At 47.6% G+C, this 23,975-nt stretch overlaps 1 protein-coding gene and 1 long non-coding RNA gene across 2 annotated transcripts in view; one reads left to right on the top strand and one right to left on the bottom strand.

Moving 5' to 3' along the window:
* LOC144172460 (uncharacterized) overlaps positions 1-23,975 on the top strand; it is a 91,682-nt gene that overhangs the window by 51,398 nt on the left and 16,309 nt on the right. The gene's annotated exons all lie outside the window — the stretch shown is intronic.
* Positions 12,264-14,973, bottom strand: LOC144137865 (uncharacterized). Its single transcript, XM_077669880.1, has 3 exons — positions 14,942-14,973; positions 13,626-13,899; positions 12,264-12,410 (listed from the first exon to the last, which is right to left on the bottom strand). Exons 1-3 carry the CDS (start codon positions 14,971-14,973, stop codon positions 12,270-12,272), a joined length of 447 nt encoding a protein of 148 aa, XP_077526006.1. The 3' UTR covers positions 12,264-12,269.

Here is a 23,975-nt window from a genome sequence, read left to right as displayed (position 1 = left end):
AATGCACTCATTGAAGCATTAATCATGAGTCGAATATTGTACAACCAGCCCTATCATCGGCTCACCCACATGGAAGAGGACCAAATCAACGTGATTGTGCGAAGGACTTACAAAGCGCTTTGAATCTTGACAGCGAGTTATAAACTCCACAGGCCTCCATAACGCCTTCGAAGAAATCCGGAAAGCCATTCTCTCGGCGCAAAAAGAGCGTCTTATAAGCACTATGACGGGTCGCGTCATTTTCTGCAACCCCCCCACCCCCCTTCCCCCAGCCCTACCAAGCGAAAACGACTCGACGCCATGACAGGTATGACGGCTAAACAACGCCTACATTTAAAAACATTCCCCCTGCCGAAGAACATGGAGCTCAGCCTCCATAACAAAAATTCAGAGCCCTTCCACCCCGTGAAGAGGGAAGCCCAGCGAAGCTGGCGCTATGGTGGGATTTGCATTTGTTGGGATTTCGCTTTAGTAGGGATTGGCCATGTTGAATTTGGCTATTATAAATTGAAATTGAATATTGTACGAATAAAGAGACACCTACTCAAAGGTATCGTTGTCCTAATTTATTTCAGGACGATCTCACTGTTATCGTGCTCGTGCTGTTGTTCTTCTTGGGTGGGATCTTCTGGTATTGAACGGAGTAGGGCTTCGTCGGCGCGCACGCCGTGATGTTTGTAGAGCTCGGTGTTGACCAGAAAGTGAAGCCAAGCCTTCACGTTGGCCTTCTTCACTAGGCCACGTCGGTACGTACGTTTTGAAGAGGAGCAGACGCTTAAGATGCACTTCTATGGCCATGTCGTCGCTTGTGTTACGTGGTAGTCTCTGTAGCGTCACCTGGACGTTGATTGGCACGTTTATCACTTGTTCCTTGATGGCGTACTGTCTCCTGTTCTCCTTATTGAAGAACGTCAATCGGCGAATCGACATAAATGGGAGCCTAGGTCGCTCCTCCACCACGTTAAGTTTAGGTAAGTGCTTCGGTATGGGCGGGTATACGTACCCGCTGATGGTGGCAAACCGGGGCACCGTACCTTTAAAGAGGGAATCGCGACAAGTTCCGCACACAGGCTCTTGCTCGACCTCTTCGGAGGAGATGCACCGCCGCCACACACCCGCGGCCACTTCACGCTGTTCCGCATCAGGCACGCCGGCGATCATTCACACGTCTCCAGCGAACCACAAACGGTCACAAACAGCACATGCGGCGCCGAAAGGATTCTCGATTAATTCTCTCCGGAACCTCGAGGTCGCACCGGGGAAGCGTTCCGATGGTTCGGTGGCGCGGTGATATGCGTCACGCTTGCGTCTGGCTTCCCGTGCCCGATCATCCTCGGTGGCATTGGTTCGACGGCTCCGTTTGTTTTGACAATGTCGCTCGCGTCGGTGCTCGACGTGGGCGATGTCTTCGTCGGGGGGGAGCTTTGTCAGTACTTGATGTTCTTGTTGGACTGGGAGCAACGGCAACGACGCTTTCACGTTGGCGGCGTGCCCATCTTCACTTCTGGGCGCGTCGGCGCTCCTGATACTTCCGCTGCTCCTGTTCGGCACGTACTATACGGGTACGACCCATATGAAGTCGGAGTCCAAGTGACAAGGATAGTGGCGTAATCTTCACGTCACAGACAAAAAACACACAGGAATCGTGGGCAGACACAATGACGTTTTATTATAGCGGGTGTATGGTAATCAAGGCGCATGCTGTAGTGCGCCGTAAAGGTAACCGACAAAGATTATGTATTGACAGCAGACAACGCACGTGCACGCTCCCTTACTCTTTCACCCTATCCCCCTTTCCGCACCGCCCCCCCCCCCCCCCCCGCTTTGAACGCCGTATTACTCAGCGAAGTTTTGCGATTCTGAGGGTTTCAGTGGGCCCCACAAGGTGGCGGTACGCTCTTTAGCGATTCTTGTCTACATCTCTCTGTGACCGGAGATGATCTGCTGGATCCTAGCCATTTACAGCTGCGCTGTAAAAAAAGGCCCACCAACGTAGGTGCTTTCTCTTACCTCAAGATGGTGTACGGGCTATTTTGCTTATTTTGATTGCTTGTTTATTTGCCTTCGTGTCCACTGGGCTGATGTGCGTTGGGGGTGCGGAGCACACGCGTGGGAACGTTTGTTGCCTTCCGTCGCTTCTAGGAAAGTCTGGTTGCCCCGTTTATGCTCGAAACGGGCGGACGTGAGCTGGAAAAGTGTATAACATTTTTAGCCGTGATTTCCTCATCTGAGCAGCACCATTTTTACCCCGTGTTAGGGAGGCGACGATAATTGTTTTTGAGGTTGTTATAAGGGTCATGGTAGATAGAAGCTGCCAGTAAAGACACGAGAACTGTCGTTGAGGGGTCAGGAGGTTTAAACGGGGTGAACGCGAAAACGTGTCCACGGGATTATGTTGTTAAAAATATGCACTCGCATTTCGATTCCTCGCGGGTGTAGCCACTGCCGCAGAGATATGTTGACGAAGGAGGGAGGGACGGCTCTTTGGTAATGCATGCGCAGCCCGTCTTCTTTGAATACCGGCGCCGGCTATCAAAGAAGGGAATCTTTTACGCGGAGCTTAATTTTAGGCGTGCAATGCATGGCTGGGAATTCATACGGAGGACCCGAGGTTTGAATGTTGAGTGATGCAAGTTGCTCAGTTGAGATATGTTGTCTTGTTGTTTCTTCGGGTAGCGTGTTTTTGACAAACACCTTGGAGTTTCCGCATGAGAGTGCAAGCTAGAGTTGGGTCATTTGGCTATTTGTGTACACAACAATTGACTGTATTTGTGGCCGATCAGCGGCCTAGAACACGGGTAATTGCTAGGTCTTCCTCACTCTCCGTTGTGACGTCTCTTTTGAAGGCGGGACTTATGGAATTAAACATAAGTACATGACGTTGTGCAGGAAATAGGGCCGGCCGCAGGACTTGGGATTTGCCCGACCTTTGATCCTTTATGTCAGTGGTACTCGGCCGGTAGCGTGCCAAGGACTCCTTCTGGGCTTCTAGAAGTGTTGGGGGAGCCCACGATGAAATATGGTGATACGTGCCGTATTGTCACACAATTAACCCTTGCAGCCAAAGTCGCTCATACACATCTCTCTATGCGCGCCTTTTGAGTGTGGCTTTTCTGCATAACTTAAGCGTTGTGCAAAAAGCCAGTTCTAAAATTTGTGCTGTGCGGAGAAGTTATTCTATCATACCTGCGGCAAATCCACTTTTTTTATTTCGCGGCAGGGTTTGGGAGTATTTTTCTCAGCGGACCCCCATCTGAGAACGACAGCCCTGTGCAATGCTTTCTAAAATAATACGTGTAAAGAAACTTGTTTTTTTTATTATACCGTCGTTTGTTTGCCGCATGCCGTAGACGATAAGCTAGTAATCTTTTTATCTTAAATGATCGACTGACCGATCCGTCTTCGGATCAAATCCTTCAATTTCAACTCCCTGTCAATACTCTTTCAAGAACTGTCAATACTCTTTTCAAGTGCAAATAAATCAAATTGAAATCTGTAGTTTTTGTGCGTTTCGATATTCGCTGGGCGTTCAAAGCGAGGTTCAATGGTACCCCACATCGCAACGGAGCTTTTGAACACAAAGCGTATGTGTGGGTGCCTCTAATTTGAAAAAAATTGCGAAGCTGGATTTTCCGGAGCAATAACTAAATGGCACGTATGCTGCATACGGAAAATGAAGTTTCATAAAGCAATGCAGTACATACCTAAACACAGCAGTATTTGTCAAAACCTCATGTAGGCTTAGTACCAATAATTTTTCAACTTCGCTGACATTCCCAGGATGCCTATAATGTCGCAAATATCCTAAAAACCGACAAAGATGTTGTTTTGTCATTTTTTTTCGACTGCACAGTGATTTTTTTCTGCTTTATTATCGGCTTCAATATATCACGCGTGGGGGGGGGGGGGGGGGGCAAAAAAAAGCTACAAGCACGAGATAATCACCAACGCGCCAACTCTGCCAGCGGGCCGCGTTGCCGCCGATTGCACCCGCGCACCGTTTCCACAGCAGACACAAAAAGGGTCGCGCGGTTCCCCTGGCGTCAATTTATCGGAGCGCGAGGCACTCGCGAAGAAGCGAGCAATAGCGGCATGTGTGCTGTGCTGCTAGGCCGCGCCTGCGCTGTGCACGGTCTCGACAGCAGGCGCCGCGCCACCAGACGGTGGGTGCAATGATGAGTTTTGGCCACCGCTCCCGTGGTCCGTTTACTTCAGCTCACGACTTTACATCAAATATAGGGACAAAAATAACGAGAGAGTGTATTTATTAAGCCAAAGATGAATAAAATGTTGGAAATATGGACATATTTATTTTTTTTTTTACGGGTGGCGTATATCCCCCCCCCCCCCCCCCCCGAAAAATATTTTTGGCTACGCCACTGGTCGCAGCCGGTCCACCAACATGCTCGAAATCCTGTAATGACGACTAGTGCACTGCAGGTGATGTCGCTTTCCTTCCCGCACGTCGGGGTCGCGGAAAAGTTTCACGTGTGCGGGACATATTAAGACCCTCTGCTTAAAGGCGCCGTGCCATGATTCCCCACCATGAAAAGATGCGCAACACTCTCCCACTCCCCTCGCATTCCAAACAGTCCACCGAGATTTAATGACGTCGAAGAACAGCTAGTCTGAGCACGACTTCCGTCAAGAGTTTGCGCCTTGGTGTATTATGATTTTGTTACCCCGGCTTCACTGGTCATCCACATTCACAGTGGTATGACCCTTGTTACCCATTTCTGTGTTACCAATTATTCAACCAATTAAGGAGCAGGAGGAGGCCCAATAGTCCTGCCGCTACCCTGAGGACGGCTTCGGCTGGGGGACAGGGCGAGGCGGACGGCCAGGGCCCACGGCATCCCGGACTGGCCAAGACTGCCGAGCATATCATCTGCTCTCTAAGATAATATTACTACTACTACTGCTGCTTCGTGTGACTTGGAACGGATTACGTATGGGGTCATAGGTGGCATCTGAATTTGTGTATATTTTTTTATTGAGAGGTATGTTTGCGTGGCTATCACGTTCACACGTGTGTTTTTATCGCTATAATAAAGGGGCCCCGAAAGAGGTTTTGCCGATACATGGGTGTTCAGATTTTTCAGGTAAATAACTGGCCTAGTAATTCATCTTCTTCAAGAATTTTGTTAAAGCGATGAGGATTAGTGGAGTTAAAATCAAAACATCGCATTTCCGCCCGCGCGGCGATACTCGCTCGTTTCGTTCACCTCCTCGCACCGCGCGAGCGTGACTGCTCATGATGCCTCGCTTCTCGGTGACGTCTGCAATAACATCCGGTTGCGGACGTCGTCAGTGGCTCTAGGACGGGTCATCTGACCTTCTGCACTCCGTTTGGGCCATTTTAAATGCAGAGCATTTCAGTAACTCACGATGTCACCCGCATTGTCCCGTCGTAGTCCGCACCGTCGTTGTCCGCACCCCTCCCCCTACACTATATAAAAGAAAATACCATCCGGCGCCAGGTTTCGATCCCCCGACCCTTCGGGCGGAACGCAATGTACATGGTGCTCTACCCACTGCGCCACAGAGCCGGCACAGAACGGGACGCTATGAACGCGCCTTATATCGTTGACTCATTCAAATTACTGCTGACGAGCGCTCTCTCGTCAGCAGTTGCCACAAGTGCAACAACATTAACGTAACACAATCTACTTAACGTCGTGCGCCCCCGGAAATGCTCTGCATTTGATCGTACCCCTCGCGAGGGGGATGTTTGACGCTACCTCTTGCAAGACCGAGTGCAACCGCCGAGAACAAGGTCCCACGAGCGGCGCGCGCGCCGTGGACTGGTGGCGCCATCTGTCAGCTGCGACGCGAACTACCATCAAGGCAGTCCGAAAACCGAACGCGCGAAATACAAACTGGGATTTAACAAAAGAACGCTGTTTTGACGCCTAAGTTTCATTGGAAGCTCCACGCGTTTCTTTTGTCTTGTCCTGTCAGAGCCTTTTTTTTTAACATTTTGCTTATGAATCCCGCACTCCACTCACATCTGGAAAAGGTGATGGAAGGAATGGGGCGGCATTTTTACGCTTCCTCACCACTCCGAAAAATCCCGCAAAAGTGAACGACCCTGTCGCCGCAACGTTCGCGGCGACGTCTTGTCTTCGCTTAAATGGGAGTCTAAAATAGGTGAGTAGATGAAAGAATAGCCTCAAAATTTGTTAGAGCGATTATGTACTACATGTGTTCCCAACCGACGTTGGTTTATATATTAATTGGCCGCTCGCTCGCACCAATGTCGAGCTCGGTCGTGTTATGGTGACGCCATGCAAGCGCGTATGCAGGCAGTTGTAGCATTCCATTTCGTTATTCCGATCGGTTCTAAACATTTATAATCGCAACAAAAACAGCAACCGTAGGGTTGCACGTATACGGCACAGGGACATTTTTTTAGTGCATCGTGTATTCCATTTCCCTCTCCCCCTTACTTTCCGGGAAGCTTCTATGCAGCCATGTGTTTATCAACAACTAGACAATTACACCGTAACAGATATTAAAAGCAGTATCGGAAGAGTAGTGCGAGATTGGGGGCCATGCGAGCCCGCCCGTGTATTTGGCTTTTCTTAAGACTGCACAGAACATTTATTGCACCCTCGCTTTTTCCCCCGATAGCGTAGAGCCCCTTTTTCTCATTATAAAGACTGTTCATTTTTCTACGTGCTCAGTGCTGCCAGTTGCGATATGTGAAGGGTATGGTTGCCGGCCATGGCCCTATATTCCCTTTCTACTCCTCCCCCTCCCCAAGCCTACCTTGTCTTGTTTTTAGGTGGTTGGGAGGCTTGCTCTATATAAAGACACAAATAAACAAAGCACCAGTTTAAAACTGAACAAATCGTGTCTGTGACCCAAACGATGCATTGACGTTTGCTATGGTAGTTCCCCAGTTCAACTTAAAAGCTTTATTGCGGATTCGCGAATGCGATTCGCAGACCATACGTGTGGAAGGCAGAAAACAGCAGTCCCAAGCTGGGATTTTAACCCTGGACTTTTTTTGCGTGGGCGCGAGGCTTTAGTCCACTGCGATACGAAAAGACTGGGGATTGCGCGGAAATAACCTGTTTAATACATTGAGATCATCCCTCTGTGTCATGTCAGTGTTTTCTACCTGATTTCAAGGATTCCTGGCTGGTTAACTGAGCATTTATTGAATAACAGTTCCGTAGTAAAGTTCAACAAAGCTCCCACCATAGCTGACCTCGAGCAACAGCACTGTTTCGGGCAGAAAAGAGATCGCAAATGTGCGGCTGGCTGCGACTGTGATTTCACCCTGCCAGAGAAGTGCTCGCCTTACTTTTGTTTTACGCTTTTTTAAATATTCCGTAACTCCTCTCGTGCTCTTAACTGAGCTGATATTTTCCACACGCGAACTTGTCGCACACTAAAAGGGAGTTTGCAACTACGGGAAATGAATTGTCGCCAAAGCGAACGGCCGAAGCGTCGTGGTGGCGGTGGTGGTGGTAAAAACTTTATTTATCCAAAGCTGTATAGAAAGAGGTGAAGCGTCGTAAGCCGAGATACGGATCGCATGTGTTGAGCCGTATGAACTACATAGACCTTGCTATGTTTATTACGCTCCAGGAACAGAACAGAGCCGCATTCATTACGGCATGAATGTTGTCAGTCGCAACTTTCGCTTCCCTATCTATTCCTAACGACCGTTCGCCATATCGGCATTCTCGGCGTCTTCGGTCAGCGGGCTTTCGGTCGGCCCACGTGTTCGTGTCGCCATAGGCGTCCTGTGACAAGGCGGTCTGCCAACTCGGAAGTTGGCGTCGCCGTTGTGTCATCGTCGTGCCGGCCTAGCCAACACGCCTTAAGAAGAAGCGGGTTAATAAAGTAAAGAAGATAAATATGAACGAACATGATAGCGGTAAGTGTGCTGCAGGAAGCGCTAATTAACCAAAGGCGCCGCCACGACCCGTCGACGCTGAGAAGACGATGCTTCTCTTAGCCGGGACGGTGAAAAAAAAAAAAAAAAATTGGCCGCGTATCTGCTCCTGTCGTTGCAAATGTCGTCAAAAGACGATAGTCTTTGTAGACATTTGCCAAAGAAATGCCCCCCTCTGCTTTCCCGCTCACCTCTCATGATGTTCCTGTTCCGTCGCGCTCATCCCAAGGTAAACACTCTAAAGGTTTGCTGAAGGCGATTGGAATTTACCGCGTTCCACTGCTACAGGCCTGGTTCCTCGATGCCAGCGCTGCAGTACGTCGGAGACGCGCGTGAATGGAGGCGCCCGACTAGAAGGTTTATAGAACCACGTGGCCGTGCTTCACGTGCGTTTCAAGCAGAACGTGAAACCTAGCTAGTGGAACCTTTCATTGCTGTTGCCGCGTGATTTTTCATATGGCGCCAGTAGGTGACGCGGGCAACAGCAGGCGGCGGTTGGTTTTCTGCAGTAGATGTAGAATATCATTTGCTATCGAAAAACCAAGCATCCATGAATCTTTTAATAAAGGAACACTGTAAATATCCCTTGTGTATCAATTTTCGGTCTTATATTTGCGTAATGTCTTGTTCATGTTCAACAAAGTTGACAAGTATGAACATATAAACCGGGCTTAGACGCTCACATTTGGCTGTGGGTATATAAGACTATTGCGCAATGCACATTTTGCGTTGGCCGGGTGGCTGAATCGAGTCACAGACAGACAGACGGACAGGCAGACAGACAAACATAGAGACAGACCAAAATTTCTGGGTTTAAGTAGCCCAAGAAAGACTATCGTCTTTAAAAGCCGACCAATTGAACGGTTTCTGCTCGTGACGCAGATGGGAGAATCGATTATGCACATGCGGGAGGATAGAGGAGCCCAAAATACGCAAAAAAAGAGAGGGAACGCGGCAACAAATTTGCAACGAAAGTGAAAGCTTTCGGCTGCACAAAAAAATATAATACTTGGCACAGATTACGTTGACCACCCTACCCCAATGATTGCGCTAGTTCATTTACTAGTGTGCTCAAAACGCCTTTCAGGACCCCTGCAACGTTGCATTTACGTACACTGGTAATCTTGGTACATTGAATGACCAAACAATAAATAAGATATTACCTGTTCTGCGCATATTTATAACGCTTGGTTCCCCTAGCCCGTCAGCGCGTATATTTTTCTTCTCTTCAGAATATTTGTTGCTGTGATGGGATACCTGCAGTTAACAAACGTTAACTATTTTGCTTAATGCTGCAATAACTATACCGCATGCATATATTGCCGTCTCCAGCTAGGCACCAGAAAAGGGCTGGTGAGTTCAAGTTTCTTCTATTCCGCTTGTATAGCCGGACCTTGTCTTGTATGACCACCCCAAAATAAAATGCTCGACTTCCTAATTATGTACACGACTGCTTGACAGCAACCTTCCATTGCACACAAAAATGTGCTCATTATCTGGCCATGCGCTTCTCTCAATATTGACTCTGCACACAAGAAACATGGATTAGGGTAAAAAAAAAACAAAAAAAAAAAAAGAGTGCTTTGTTTTATCTAATCACAAGCCCTTGCGCCGTTTTCAGCAAATTGAAACAACGAACTAATATCTGCAGTGTAATGCGTATCGAGTCCTCCTCATAGGCAGGAGTAATCATTTTGTGTGCGCTATATTTAAACGACACGACACTGCTACGGTAATGATCGGCAATAAATATGCACGACATATTTGACAGCCCACAATGGTGCTTACCCTACTGTCTTGCAGCGGGTACAAATTCGAAACATCACCCGCCTCTCCTACGAAACTAGCAGCAACACTCATCCACACATGAAACGCTTTCTCGCGCTATAGAATCGTGGGAGACGTTGTTCGACATATATGTCATTTTTATTCACCCGAGAACGTCACAGGTGTTATTTACATTTTTGCAATATACGTCGGCATGATGCCTTAAGTCCTCAGTAAAGAAAATTACTATTTGCTGCAACAAAATTATTTGACTATAGCAAATAGAAGCGGTGCCTTCGAGAGCGGGGCTCGCTCAGGCGCCGAGGGAATGACAAGATCCCTCCGCGCGGACGATGCTGCCGAGACTGTCCATAAACTTCCTATTGAAGCCCCGGCACTCGGAGGCGATCTTGACAGAGACCCGAAACATCGGGCACCTTGAAGCCTGCGAGACAAATTTAATGCGCTTAATATCCCTTTGCAACACTCCATAGAGAAACATCCATACTTCTTCAATGCGTGCTTATCTATATTTATCGTGCGTGTGCAAAAATTCGTGCAGGAATCTTTACATTTGGATTTCTCGTGTTGCAACATCAGGAAAACAGCCTTGGCACACCGCAGAAGTCCCTGCACAAGGACGTTCGCGGCTTATCGGTACGTCTTTACAAGAGTGCCTGTGCAGTATTAGCAAACACAATATGCAAATCAGACGCTGCATTTCCTAAAGAATGTTTCATAATTTTGTTCGCCTCATTCAAAGATACAGTAGTAATAAATTTCCATGCACTTTTTATACCTCTTATACTCAATGCTATTTGCCTAAAGGTGTGGCTTTTACCGCGACAAAAAGCCCGACAACTGTCCGTCCATCCGTCACTCGAATGAACTGCCCGGTAAAAAAACCGGGCGAAACAATAAGTGAACACGTGGCAAAAAACCGATCCAAACTACGAAAAATATTGTCGTGGCTTATGCATATCCGCATTTTTCAACGTGCAGGAGACCACGGGGACATTTGAGGCAAAATATCAGTATATAAAACACTGTCGAAAATAGATGAGATAAGGTATACTAAATCAAAGGATGTCGGCTGGAGCTGCTTCAGGGACAAAATTAACAGGTACAATATTTGGTACGCTAGCAGTGCCGATGAAGACAAATTGAATTGAGTGCCTCCATGGCATGTCATGAGATTAGGGAGAGGAGAATGGCGTTAAAGGGAGAGCGATGAAATTATGTGGATGAAGTGACAAAGGTATATCATCTCTCCGACTTTTTTAGTGAAGCAAGCAGATCAGATACCCCACCAATTTTGGGTCCTCGCGATCGAGTACTGCGAGTTATTCATTGTGGCTTTGCCATCCACCTGTGACCAATAATCAGTTTCTTCCCCATGCATGCTGGTGCGTAGGCTTGTACTATACCGCCTGCTGGCCACGGCAGCCGCATTTCGATGGGCGCCACATGGAAAACACACGTGTACATAAACATAGGTGCAGAGCTCCAGACTGTCCGAATTAACCCCCTCCCCGCAGCGGCGTTCCTTGTTGTCGTATCTTACGTATGTTAGACCCCCAAAATATAAAATGTTGGTGGAGTATGCATGAAAAGACTACGTTCGTCCACACGCTAAGCTGAAGCATCAGATTCGACTTTGGCTCTGAAATTTGCTGAAACACGGCTGAAACAAATGTGGAGGACTGAAGTGCCACCTTAACTTCACAGAAACACAGCAGTTGTGCCCAGATTACCTTACGAGAAGGCAGGAGACGATACGTGGGTAAAGCGTTGTGCCAGCTAATATGGTGGACGACAGTGACTATCAGGCCTATCAAAACAAGTTTTTTTTTTTAACAATGCTAAGAACTAACATCAAGAGGAGCGTGGAAATAAACTCAGAACATTCCTTTTATGCTCTTTGGTACACTTCACGTCGGAACTAATAACGGCCGTGACCATGCATTTAGGCCTGAGCTCAGGCCCGACCCGGGCCCGCCGATAAACGCTTCGGATGGCTTACCCCTGCCCGCGGGCAGCGCCGGGCACGGGCTTTCGGGCCAGCCCGGGCCCGTGCAGTGCTCCACGACCGACTACCTATTTGTTTCTTGCGCATAGCATTTTTTTTTTCGAAAAAAAGTTTCAAATACTCATAAGGGACCCTCCGCGATGGCTCAGTAGCTAAGGCATTGTGCTGCTGAGTACGAAGAGGCGGGTTCGATTCCAGGCTGCGGCAGCTGCTTTTCGAATGGAGGCGAAAAACAAAAACGCCGGTGTGTACGAGATATCGGCGTGCGTTAAAGATCCCCAAGTGGTCAAAATTTGAGGACTTTAACGTGCACCAAAATTAACCCGGCGCCATCCACTACTGCGCGCTTCATCGAGTCGTTTCTTCGGCGCGTTAAACCCTACAATCAATTAAATCTATCAAATACTTATCTGAGGAGGAGGATAATAGTTGCATGGTTCTTGGGCATCCAATAGATGGCATATATTTACAAGGTCTTCAATGAAATCCTAGTAACTAGGCTATTTTCGGGCACAGCTAGCGCACAGTTTCCAGGGGCTGCCGAAGAACGTACCGTGCTAGCGTTTACGGGCGCCACGCTGCAGGGGTAAATGTCTCCGGCCACTGGAAGCTGCATGGTGTTGTTCCAGACGGAGACATAATGGCGCGCGAGAAATTGCGCCGACCGATGCCCTGGCGAGGAACGATGGCCGAGGTGGTGCGTCCCTGCAGACAAGGGAAACTTTGAGGAGATGCAAACCAGCCTCGTTGCAGCTAAGGGAAGCAACACTTGGATGCAGCAAAGTCACGCTCCTTTTTAATCAAAGGAAGTACCAAGGACAACCTCAGAAGTCAGTTTCCCAGTAGACGGAAATTACCCTCAAAGAAGTGGGGTGTTCTGACTACAATGAGGGAAGTTTTACTAAAACTTGTTGCTTAGCTAGTTCGTACACACTTAAAGAAAGAAGCAAAAGTGGCGCAAACTAGACTTAGACGAATGAGAGAAGATACGACAGATACAGGCGCAAAAATCTGTCCTATCTTCTTTCCTTCGTCCACGTCTAGTTGGCGCCACGTTTTCTTCTTTCTTAAAATTTTACTGTTTGGTCTCAAGTGCTATCGTAACAGTGCTAGAAAGCAAGCTAGCATATCACAGCCCTCAAAGATGGGACCACTTTGAGCCAGCGGCTTACAGTTTTGCGAGAGTGAAACCTGCGGGGAAAACGTGACAACTGAGAGCAGACAGGACTAGCGGTGGTTGGCTGCCGCTCGCCTTGTTTTACCACCGTGCGGGATGCATGCCTGAATACCGTGAAAATATCCCCCTTACGTATGTCACAAACTCCCTCCATAAAACATTTATCCCACTTGATGAATCTCCAGGTCGAAACGGTCACGGTTCGAAACATTGTTGAGTAGTTTTTTTTTACTGCTGCACACGCTTCTTGTGAATCCACTTATGCCAACTGCCTTTTTCGACTAGGGACGAGGAATGTATATGACGCATGCCTGGCTTCAAAGAAAAAATATCCGTTCATGCGAACTTTAGTCGCGAGACATCACCACAGCCATTACCATGACCTGCGCCTCCATAAACGGGTGATAACCAGCTTCCCACTAATGTCGATGCCCAGAAAATAAGTGCGCCCAAGATGACGCTCATGACATGCGGTCACCCCGCTCCTCCCCAACGAGGGGAATAAACAAGGGGCGAATCTTCCTCTTCGTTCTAGGCTATGAAAGGGGATTAGAGTACAAGGGCATGCCATATTCTCAGAAGTATGCTTGCGGGTCGCGGTTTTAATAACCTACTCTCTAGTGAATTCCCGCGGAGAAAGAATTGGCCCGAATTTCCTCCGTCGTGACTGCTCCCAAGCGGGACTATTATGGGGGAACACACGCTAACTGGAAAGCGTTTACTCGCGCCAGCACAACCCCTACCCAGCGCTTGGCGTTGTTCTCTCCACCGGCGCTGGAGCCCGTGGCCGTCGTGCTGCTCCGGTTCAGCTCGTCCGCAGCGCCGGAGACACACGGGTAGGCGCAGCTGGCCTCGGCGGTGACCACGTTTGGCGGAAGCCGCCCCTCTTGCGTCTCAACGGCGTAGCAGGACTTGAGGTGTAGCGGCACCAAGGAGTTCCGTGGTTGGAGTTCACGGAACCGGTTCAGCGGGTCTCCATCCAACGCCTCTCGGTGGTAGAACTGCCCCTCGCCGAATCTGTTGCGAAAACAAGAGCATTTCGGATGTCTATGACTATACACTAGATAGGTTGAACCATACTAAGCACACAACAGCCCTGTTTCCCCAGAATACGATCGGGCTACCCTGGCCCCAACCTTGAACCTGAAACCAAAACGTTTGCCCGCAGTCTCAAGCAACTGAAATGAACCTGGCCACTGTGTCAGTAAGGCCAGTGATGGAGCAGAGGAAGTTAAGAATATCTGGGTCTGGACAAGCCACCTTAAGAACTTGAATTTGGGGGCATTATACCATGGGGTTAAGCGTGATTAGACGAGCAGAAGAAGACTTTATGGATAACGAATTTTGATGCACGTTCATTGCTATCGAGGACGCCAAGGAAAAGGTAGCACGAGGAAGTATTCTTGATCCCCATAAGGATTCACGGAATCAGGAGGGAAAGGCCAGCATTAGCGACAGAGACACTCGCTGTGATCAAGCTAAAAAACTGATACAAATTGGAGATAACAGAGGCTGACGCACCGAAATCTAGATACGACAATGACGGGGTGTACAGCTTCCATGAACAGTCAAATCGGCGATGACTAGAGAACTACGCAGTTCATGACACTGTAGGGAAGTTTTAGCGCGATAGTATGGTGGAAGAAAGTAGGCGACAGGCCGGTGCGGAACTCTGTAATTTGGCCGTCCCAACAACCAAGATGATACGCTGGTTGGATTTACGGAGGGGCCACCACTATGGATCATGAACACATACTTCCGCAAATGAAGGAATAGGATGTGCGCATGGAAGGGCTCTAGCGGTACTTCTAAAAGTAAAATCCACTTCATTCTAACTCACTGTCCAAGGACGTAGAGCAGCTATAGGAAAATTCAAGAGCAGCGATCACAAGTTGGCGAGGAGCGGGTTAAGGCTGGATCTCAATAGAAAAAAAAAGGATAACACAAGCAAAAAGTAGCAGACCGAACTTGCGGTTAGAAAACCATACAGCGGGAGTGTAAAATAACCCTTCAGAGCAAATTCGCTGTTTCAACCTGAGATAACGCAAATAGCACGGACATTCTGTCTAAAAACTCATCAACGACAGTCATCTCGTGAGCAGATGTTGCAGTAGGTAGATTACAATAACTAAGATTTATTTAACTCATCAATGTACAGCAATATAGTAGTGAGCAAGCCTAAGCACTCTATAGGTTTGTGTGGCGATTCCCTGCAGCACTGAAAGTTTTCCAGACTGACTGCGTACAACGTGCAGTTATATCTCGTTTAGACGGTTTAGAGGAATTACAAATATAAAACAAGAGAAATAAGAAACAAGAAACAAAGTTGCAATAAAATTAAACATTTCAGAGCACTTGAGCTCAGCCGTGCTCAAAGGAAAGTGTGGCAGCTCTCAACTCACTTCGCGAAGTTATTAAAAACAGGTCATCTGGAAGCTGATTAAAATATGACGGGACATACCATGATCGTATAGCTCTTCCTTAGTGTGTTTAGATTCTTAGTATCACATAACGAGACACATGTCGTTGAAGTAAATATCTTAGTAGTCGGTAAAGTATCTCAGCAAAAGAAGAAGCTTTTGCTAAACGTAGAAATATGATGGTGCCAAGATTTGTATTTGAAATTGAACTGCCTCATCAGTCCATACTCATGGGTCCGGGCTGGACTGCGGTGACCACGACCACTGATTGCCAATTGTGCTTGGTGGGAATAGGCAAAGAGATGAGAATTTTCGCTTCCTGGTGGCAATTTTCAGTGTTGTCTTAGCGGGTACAAAATGTTAATGCGCGGAAATCCCGGAGTTGAAAAACGGTGTGAAGTAATTGTTAATGCTCTCATTCTTCTAAGCCCTTTCCTTGAGGAGTGGCAAGTGCCGGAAGATATCACGGAGCGTGAATTATAATACAGTCGTACAAGAGCACTCGCCTGTAAGCAAGCCTTAATCCCTGGCCTGGATCCAGGGAGAAGCCGTTGCGCCTCTCTCTTATTCTCGATGCTACGGCTGCAGAGTATGGTAGTCCTGTTGTCCGACACCCTGCAGAGAGGCAAATAATGGGCCGGCTTTGTATCTTCTTATTTATTAGATGCGCCACATCTCTTGCTGTGAGGCATGTCCCTCCTGCGTCGTCGGCGGCGGCGTCCGTCCGCAGCCCTCCTCCTTTCGCCTCTCCCACAGCTGTGTGCAACACTCTCACTCCGGCGCATTAGCATAACGACAGCTGGCGCGCTTGGTTGGCGCGCGCTTCGCTGCGTTAACGCTGCGTTAACAGCTGCTCCGGTGCGCATGTGCGCGCATGCGCGACTGTCCTCCGAGGTCTCCTCTCCTTCAACCCAATGGAAACGCCAACTGAACCCCCAGATGCGCCGCATCACACCAGGGTTCCCTCGCGGGGAGATGGAGGCAATTTTTTATCACACTTTATCTTATCCTTCGTTATTGTATTCCATCCCACCCTATTTTTAACGTGATTTATCCTATCCGTACCTATCCTATTTCTGTTATTCCACCTTATTTCACCCTATTTTTAAACATTCCACTATTCCTTGAGACAGTCTTAACAATGACGCTGTACAGTACAATTATGTTAGCCGCACATATAACAATTATGATGATACCGTCGAGTAATAACCAGACGCAAAAAAAATACCTAAGGTTTTTTTTTTTCTTTTTTTTAGAGATGACAGATACTTCTTTTATCGCATTCTGATGACCTCTCGGGCAGCGAAAGCACTTGATTTTGCTTACGACCGAAGGAAACGGTTAGCAATTTTCTACTTCCTTGCTTGGGAAAGCAAAAATTCATGTGCAAGGAAACGCTCCATTCCAAACGCAACTCGAAAGCTAAATGTAAAATTTTTCAAGTGTTTTACCACGCTCGGTCTCTAGCCCATAGTTGGTTGGTGGTTGGTTTCTAGAGGAGTCACATGTTTTGGTGTAATAGTGCGGAAAAATAGTCGTATATGCGCCCCAGGGTAAAAGTACGTAACCTTTCAGATGCACGATGTCTTTTGCCATTCCTAAGAAAACATGCACAATTAAGTTCCCTGAAATTGCAGGAGACCGTGCTTATTATGCCGCTCTTTCCGAATCTTCGGAGAAGTCAGACCGCACGATGATGGTGAATATATAGATGGTAACGCCAATGAGCGGCCGGTTTTAAGTTATCGGGAAGCGAATACCAGGGTGCCCACAATAAATATGCTAATTATGATACCGTGTACACACGTAAATATACTGAAATCACATCCGTAACGCTCAACGTATATATACATATGCGCAGTGGCGGTTGTGTAATATGGGCAATAACAGGTTTTAAATATGAACAGCCATGTGACATGAAAATTTCAGAAAAAAAAACAAAAAAACATTTAAGCCTTTTGCAGGAAGCGGTATTCCGACACCTCCCCAATGGCTCAATCGGGTCCGCATTGGCCCAGAGACGAGAGAAAACGAGTAAACAGAATACGCTTTGCGGCAAACCAACTATATGTCGTGAATTCTGCAGCTCTCGATCAAATCGGTAGTTTAAGAATTTAATTTAAAAATAGACCTTTATTAGGATCCTAGGTCATAACTAATTTACAGAGGTCAAAACTTAACAGCGCGCGAACGCGTGGCCGCTGATAACCCCAGCGCTGTCTACTTATAGCCAGCAGCTTTACCGGCGAGATTAGCGGACGGCGATACGGCCGCCAGGCATTTGAAAGCTATTGCTTCTTTTACTTTACTTCGTGGCAGGCAGAGTGCGTCTTGGTCGTGCTTCTGCGTGGGAAAATTCGGGAATTCGCTAACGCGTGAAATATATTGCGGAAGATTACTATCTTCCAATAACGCACTAGGTATCAAGTCACACGGGAGTCCTCGCCACAACGCATGCTTGAGCATACGTGCGTTCATTCTGCAGGGCTGATAATGAACGCTTGTGCCAAAGAACCGTGCCAACGGCGAGATCAAAACCTCACTCTGTCTGCCGAAGATAATATCAAAAATGAACGTTGACCGCTGTCGCGGTGAGGGACCGTTTATGTCAAACCTTGCCCCCGAAATACGGAATCATACGTAATATCTTTCATGTGCCTAGCTGCATTCAGCGCCGTCCACATATCTCGCTGGTTATGCCAGTAGCTATGAGCAGGCTGCGATGCATGTATCGATGGCCACCCGCTCGTGCGTTGTTGAAAACAGTTTTGATTGATTGATTTTAGGGTTTAACGCGCCGACGCAACGCAGGCGATGAGGTGCGGCGTAGTAGAGGGCTCCGGATTAATTTTGACCACCTGCGGATCTTTAATGTGCGCCGAAATCTCGAATACACGGGCTTTTTTGCTTTTCGCCTCCATCAGAAAAGCGGCCGCCACGCAGGAATTCGAACTCGCGTCCTCCTGCTTGCGAAGAGTTTTAACCTCGGTACCCCAGAAATTTGGATACTCTAGTTACCGCAAATAGAGCTGGGCGTGCGCAACATTATCATTGTTCACTTCCTTGCGGCAGCAATTTAAAAAAAAAATCAGCTCGCCCATCAGTAACTCCGTTAGGACAAAATTCTGTAATGCGTTGTTGCGGATTTGTATAATGGGAACTTTTGTAAGTTAAAACCAATTGTATATATCCAAGGGCTGAGCATATATTGATGAATTTGTAATAACAGGTCATTTACCCCGAAACCTGATTCACCCCATACAGGGGAAAACCCTGTAAAACCCTGTAAAATAGCTTTTAGTCATTTGAAAACCAATTTGATATCTGAGCAGGGCTGCGATATATCGAAGAATATCTGAAAAAAAAGTATTTTACTGATTTTCAAGCTTTAGGGATACAGTTTCAAGAAAATAGAGCCATATTGACCTCCTACAGAACTACAAAAATGTACTACCGAAATTTCGCCCATGTAGGACCAGGTTTCTTGCGTGGCGCTGATATCACATTTTATGCCTTTTCACTCTGATAGAGCTGTACTTTAAATAAAATCGCTCTCGCTTTTGCCGCAATTTTAGGGCAAAAGACGTAATTTTTCCGAATTTGTACGGGTAACATTTGTAATGAAAAAAAAAATTGAGATATCGAATGGTCCGAACACATCTTGAAGAATCCGTAAAAATACCTGACTTACTCACAAATCTGTTCTCCCCTCATAGGTGCAAAAACCAGTTCAATATATCTCAACGGGTGAGCGAGATAAAAAATGTGAAAATACAATTTTCCTCTTTTCCTACTCTTGGGGTAGAATTTGAACAAAAAAAGTATGGATATTGTGGCTTCAGCTGGCATTTTATCGGTCGCTGGTGTACCGGCAGCCGGAATTTTACCTTTCCCTGATATTGCGGCGGCCGCCGGCAATTTATCTGTCCCAGATGTTGTGCCGGCTACATTGCAGTAAGCGATTAATGTGTTCAAAAAACAACAAACACAACAACTGGAGTCACCACTGGCTGGTTGAGACTATGCGACTATCCTGCGGGCATTTTTTTTTTTTTGCCGGCAGTCGGCATTTTGCTATCTCCCGCGCAGTTCCTTTTTTTCCATGCATGCTTTATGTATATATGTATTCTAAGCAAACATCTCACCCAACCAATCCTACCTAACCTAACCCAACCCAACCTGTAAAGGCAGGTCCTTCCCCAACATAATCTAACATAACCCAAGACATAAAGGCAGGTCTCGAATAAATACAGAATGCCGCAAAAAAAGCTGAGTTTCTGAATAAATACAGTGATTAAGGCAAAGAAAAGCGCAAGGAACGAAGTTTAAAAAATTAAAGCGTAATATTGAAGAACGTGGGTTCGAACGTAGACATTGCGATTCGAAGTGAGAGGTGGAACCACTGCGCCACGCTGACCACGGTTGATTCCGCACCTGGCGGAGGCAGTCACATACCAGTTACAATGAGGTAAGCCTGAATAGGCAATCTAAGATTTCTGATTGATTCTGGGGTTTAACGTGGAGACGCTACACAGGCGATGAGGCGCGCCGTAGTGCATGCAGGGCTCCCGATTGATTTTGACCACCGGGGGATCTTTAACGTGCGCCGAAATCTCCAACACACGGGCGTGTTCGCTTTTCGCCTGCATCAGCCAAATAGAACAGTGCCGGCAAAATATCCCTACCGGCTAATTAAAGTGCCGCCTGCCGGCAATATATCCACTTCCTTCTAAAAATCCCGACATACTGAGCCCCAACGCCCCTGTAAATGTACTCCCGAAATTTCAAGACTAGGCCCAGCAGCTTCGGCTAGGCGTTGATGAATCAGCAGTCAGTCAGTCGGGCCCCTTTGATAAGATAAACACATATACCAGTACAAGAAGGTCAGCTCTTGCCTAAGCAACTGGTTCTAATACGGGGGTAATGACCGAACAGAAATCACGTACATGCGAACAAAACAATAGTCAGAAACTTGAAAAAATAGGCGCGGGGGATACGACCCCTTATGTCGCAAGCAGTGCTGTGCGGAAACAAAAGAAGGTCAGCTGACGTATGGATGTAACCGACCCTGCGGAAACCGTAAGATCCCACGAGCATAGTATAAAGTAATACTGGACAGCACTTGTACACCACAGCAGAGAGCATATATATACAGTCATGCAGCCTGTGGGTCTTTCAAGCGAAATCTAATACAGACGCACAAAAACGGCAGAAGGATTGGCGCAGTCTAAACACATCACAACGCCTCTATTGATTATGTACTAAGTGGAACCCGCATGCTGTTTAGTAAGAAGGCAGCGAAAGCAAGCAATTAGCCTCAAAGAGAAGTCTGAGGAGCAGTTCAGAAAATATTTGGAGGAACCGCAAGCTTCAAGGATATCTATCCCAGAATGTAAATAGGAGGCACTGATAGTAACTCATGACTTCCTTACACTGAGGAAAGAAGAAAAGAAAACTAAATAATAGGGGAGGTTAGGCTCAACGCCGACTCGAAAAGGAAGCTGTATAACAAACACGTTATATGCAGCCAAACCTCTGGCGGGCCCCACTACGCAATGTTGCGAATCGAAGCTCGTGCTTTGACTCACAAATGCTGTCTCGGCAGTGGCACTGCGGCACTGCACAAAAACATTATTTTCCACTGTAGCGCGAAAAAAGACGTGGACGAAGAAAACGCACAGGACGAGCGCTGACCGTTTCCTTCGTCCACGTCTTTTTTCGCGCTGTTGTCCAGAATGACGCCATACCAACTTGCCCAGCTCACCACTCTAGTAGAGTCACGGGCAGCGTATTTTCAGTGTAGCAACCTGTAACACTTCCACTGAGTGCAGCGCAAGAAATTGACAGCTATATGCGACGCTATAAAAAAAAACTGTAAAATAGGAGCGCTTAGGTTTAACACCGACTTAGGTTTAACACCCGTTATATTGCGCCAAAGCACTGGCGGTACAAACGACGCAACGTTGCGAATTGAAGCCTATGCTTTGACTGCCAAATGCTGTCTCGAGAGTGGCATTGCGGCACTTCAAAAACACTTTTTCCGTTGTAAAATCTTTATACTGTATCCAACCCCTACTAGGTCGATGTATTTTCACCATTGGTCAGTCATTGGTCATCCACGTGTTATGTGACAAAGGGGACCAGGGCACCGTATATATTCTCGGCGTGGCAACAGACTCGATGGGTAAAACGTCCGCCGACAGCAGCGCAGGAAATTCGAAGCTACATTTGACGCTACCGACCTCATTTGGCGACTTAATGCCCGTGTCGCACGGCCAATTTGGCTGGTTCGTTCTACAATTTAAAGAATGAAGCGGCTCACCCTCGTCGCCTGGTTTGGCCTTGTCGTCAGTCCAAACGATATCCAGCCATTTGAGGCCCTCGAGAGGAGTGCCGGTACCGTTGGCCCTCGCGACTGGTAGAGCTGGCTGAGGAACGCAGGCGGGCACCATGGCTGGCGCGGCCCGGTGGGATCACTTCGAAGCAACGAAACGGTTTCCGCGGGAACAGCTGCACAGCAACTGCGAATTGCGAGGAAGAGGGCGTTAAGCAGCCTGTAATATTCAGCAACGGCGACGCCCAGGCTGTATTTGACGAGTGGACCTCAGCGAGTAGTACTTCTCAGGCCGGACAATCGGAACCAGAGGTCGGCAGCCGGCTTGGAGCGTTCCAAGAGCGTGCGCACCTGACCGTGCCGCGTGGCAGCTGCTGCTTCGGCTTTCTCTGGACGAACCAACTGCCAGGGAAGCGCCACAGGCAGCGCGTGCCGGCTCCACGGACTCACTTCGTCTTTTTGTCTTTGCCTTTAACCGTCCATCGCATATCGTTCCTGTTTTCGTTGCTGGATGACTGTTTCTTTTGTACAAAGATCATCGCAAGTGGCAGCGCTGGTGGTCGTAAAATGTGTTGTAGGAGCGGGGCAGACTGCTTGCAACACGGCTCTTTAAAATCATCGTCGCTGAGCTACGCTGCTTTGCCAAAAACATGACGATGATGATAAGGGCGCTGGTAGATAGAGACAGGATCAGACACGAGTATTGAAAATGCTCTATTTGCGGGGCATTTTTTATGATGCAATTTGTAATAAAGTTAGGTTATTTCTAGACGCTAGTCAGTACTCGCGACGCAATAAGGCGTATAAAAGTGGGGTCTCAGAAATTCCTGCCGAAAGGCAGAGAAATTCGGTTTGTTTTGTGGTTCGAGAAGTGTGGCATGCAAGCAGTTTCTTCGGCCACTCTCCCCAATTTCAGTGTGCTAATGTGGTGAAATTTTCCGCCCTGACGTAACTACTTAGTTTGCTCTTCAACTACAAAGTATATCACTTAAATGTTTGGCCGTGCCTAGAGTGCCGTTCGACGGTAATATAAGCACTCCACTATATCGGCGTCTACCGGCGTTTTGTAACAAAATTGCCGCGTGTGGCACTATATCGCTCTAGATAACGTAAAGCTAGGCAACCTAACCTACACATAACATAACACCACCTAACAGACACAAAGAAATCATTTAAAACACCCAAACTAACCTAAACCATAAAAATTATAGTTCAATTTAAAGGCGTTGTGCCAGCAAATTTTAAGTCTGTAAAAAGCCTGCTGTAGGCGTTCTCTGTATGCAAGGACCCTGGACACGAAGTGCTGGCCCTGGGTACAGCAAGCGCTCAATATATATTTTAATTCGCTTCTAAAAATTACCTAAAAGCTCTTCTGGCGATCGGGACCCATCGCTAGCGCCACTAACCATGACGTCAGTGAATTGCCAACATAACAAAGTTTGTGAGGTCATACCACGTTAGGGACTCGAGCGACTTCAAAGTGAACTACAGTTACCACAGTTTGTTTGGTCGCTTGGTCGTATCAGACACACTAGGCCGACACGACGGTGACGCCGACGAGTATGCCAAACCATCGGCCAACTGCTGAATTGCCAGACCGCGTTGTCACACTGCGGCGACGGCGACATAAACACATCGGCCGATGGAAAGTCGCCGTAGTGTGACTGACTCGTCGACCGAATACGCCAACAAAACCGGTCGCCCGACTGGACGCCGACGCGTCGTCGGGAATCGACCGAGAAGCGATAACTCCGCCCCGACAACATTCGTGCCGCAATGAATGCGGCTCTATTTGGTTAGTTTCTGGAGTGTAATAAACTCATTAAGGTCCATGAAGCCCGTCAAATTAAACACCAACGCTAATGCGATCCGTATTTTGGCGTTCGACGCTTCGGCCGAGCTCTTCGGCGACGCCGCTACCCCGGAGCTGCAAACTGCATATGCGTGTGCGATCGGCTCGCCTGTAGAAAATATAAGGGCAATTTCGTGCAGAAGAGTTACGTATGGTAATTTGGGTAATAAGAGACCAATATCGGCCAAGGTTATTAACGTAAAATGCAAAACCAAAGTACGGCAAGCACTATCCCTACAGTACAAAATCGCCGTCGCAGCCGGCTAACTTATTTTTGCGAGCGCTTTCGCGAAGGAGCAGAGTTGATGGCGACAAGCTATTGCGGGGGCTTTGCGGAACCTTGGTGCGCAAGCGCTATTTAAGAAATTTCAGTTTACCAGCCAGGAATTCTGTAAACTAGCTAGTAAACGCCGAGGACTCAAAGGATGGGCCTCCATCTAGTACACCGGCTATTTCGAGGAGGGACGCGATTTGTGCGGTGGCGCAG

The sequence above is a fragment of the Haemaphysalis longicornis genome, unplaced genomic scaffold (genome assembly GCF_048455015.1).
Source record: "Haemaphysalis longicornis isolate Haplotype H1 unplaced genomic scaffold, Haemaphysalis longicornis Haplotype H1 scaffold_1, whole genome shotgun sequence".
In the NCBI taxonomy this organism is placed as follows: Eukaryota; Metazoa; Arthropoda; class Arachnida; order Ixodida; family Ixodidae; genus Haemaphysalis; species Haemaphysalis longicornis.
Note: the sequence above shows the minus strand (reverse complement) of the source record. Positions and strands in the feature narration are given on the sequence as shown.

What these genes read in the sequence shown, in the direction of transcription:
- LOC144137865 (XM_077669880.1), bottom strand. Translation starts at nt 14,973, where the DNA reads ATGACTGTCGTTGATGAGTTTTTAGACAGAAT. An exon ending in GATGAGTTTTTAGACAGAAT is followed by an intron (nt 13,900 to 14,941) that starts GTCCGTGCTATT and finishes TTTTCGCAACAG; the next exon opens with ATTCGGCGAGGGGCAGTTCT. An exon ending in AGAACAACGCCAAGCGCTGG is followed by an intron (nt 12,411 to 13,625) that starts GTAGGGGTTGTG and finishes CCTTGTCTGCAG; the next exon opens with GGACGCACCACCTCGGCCAT.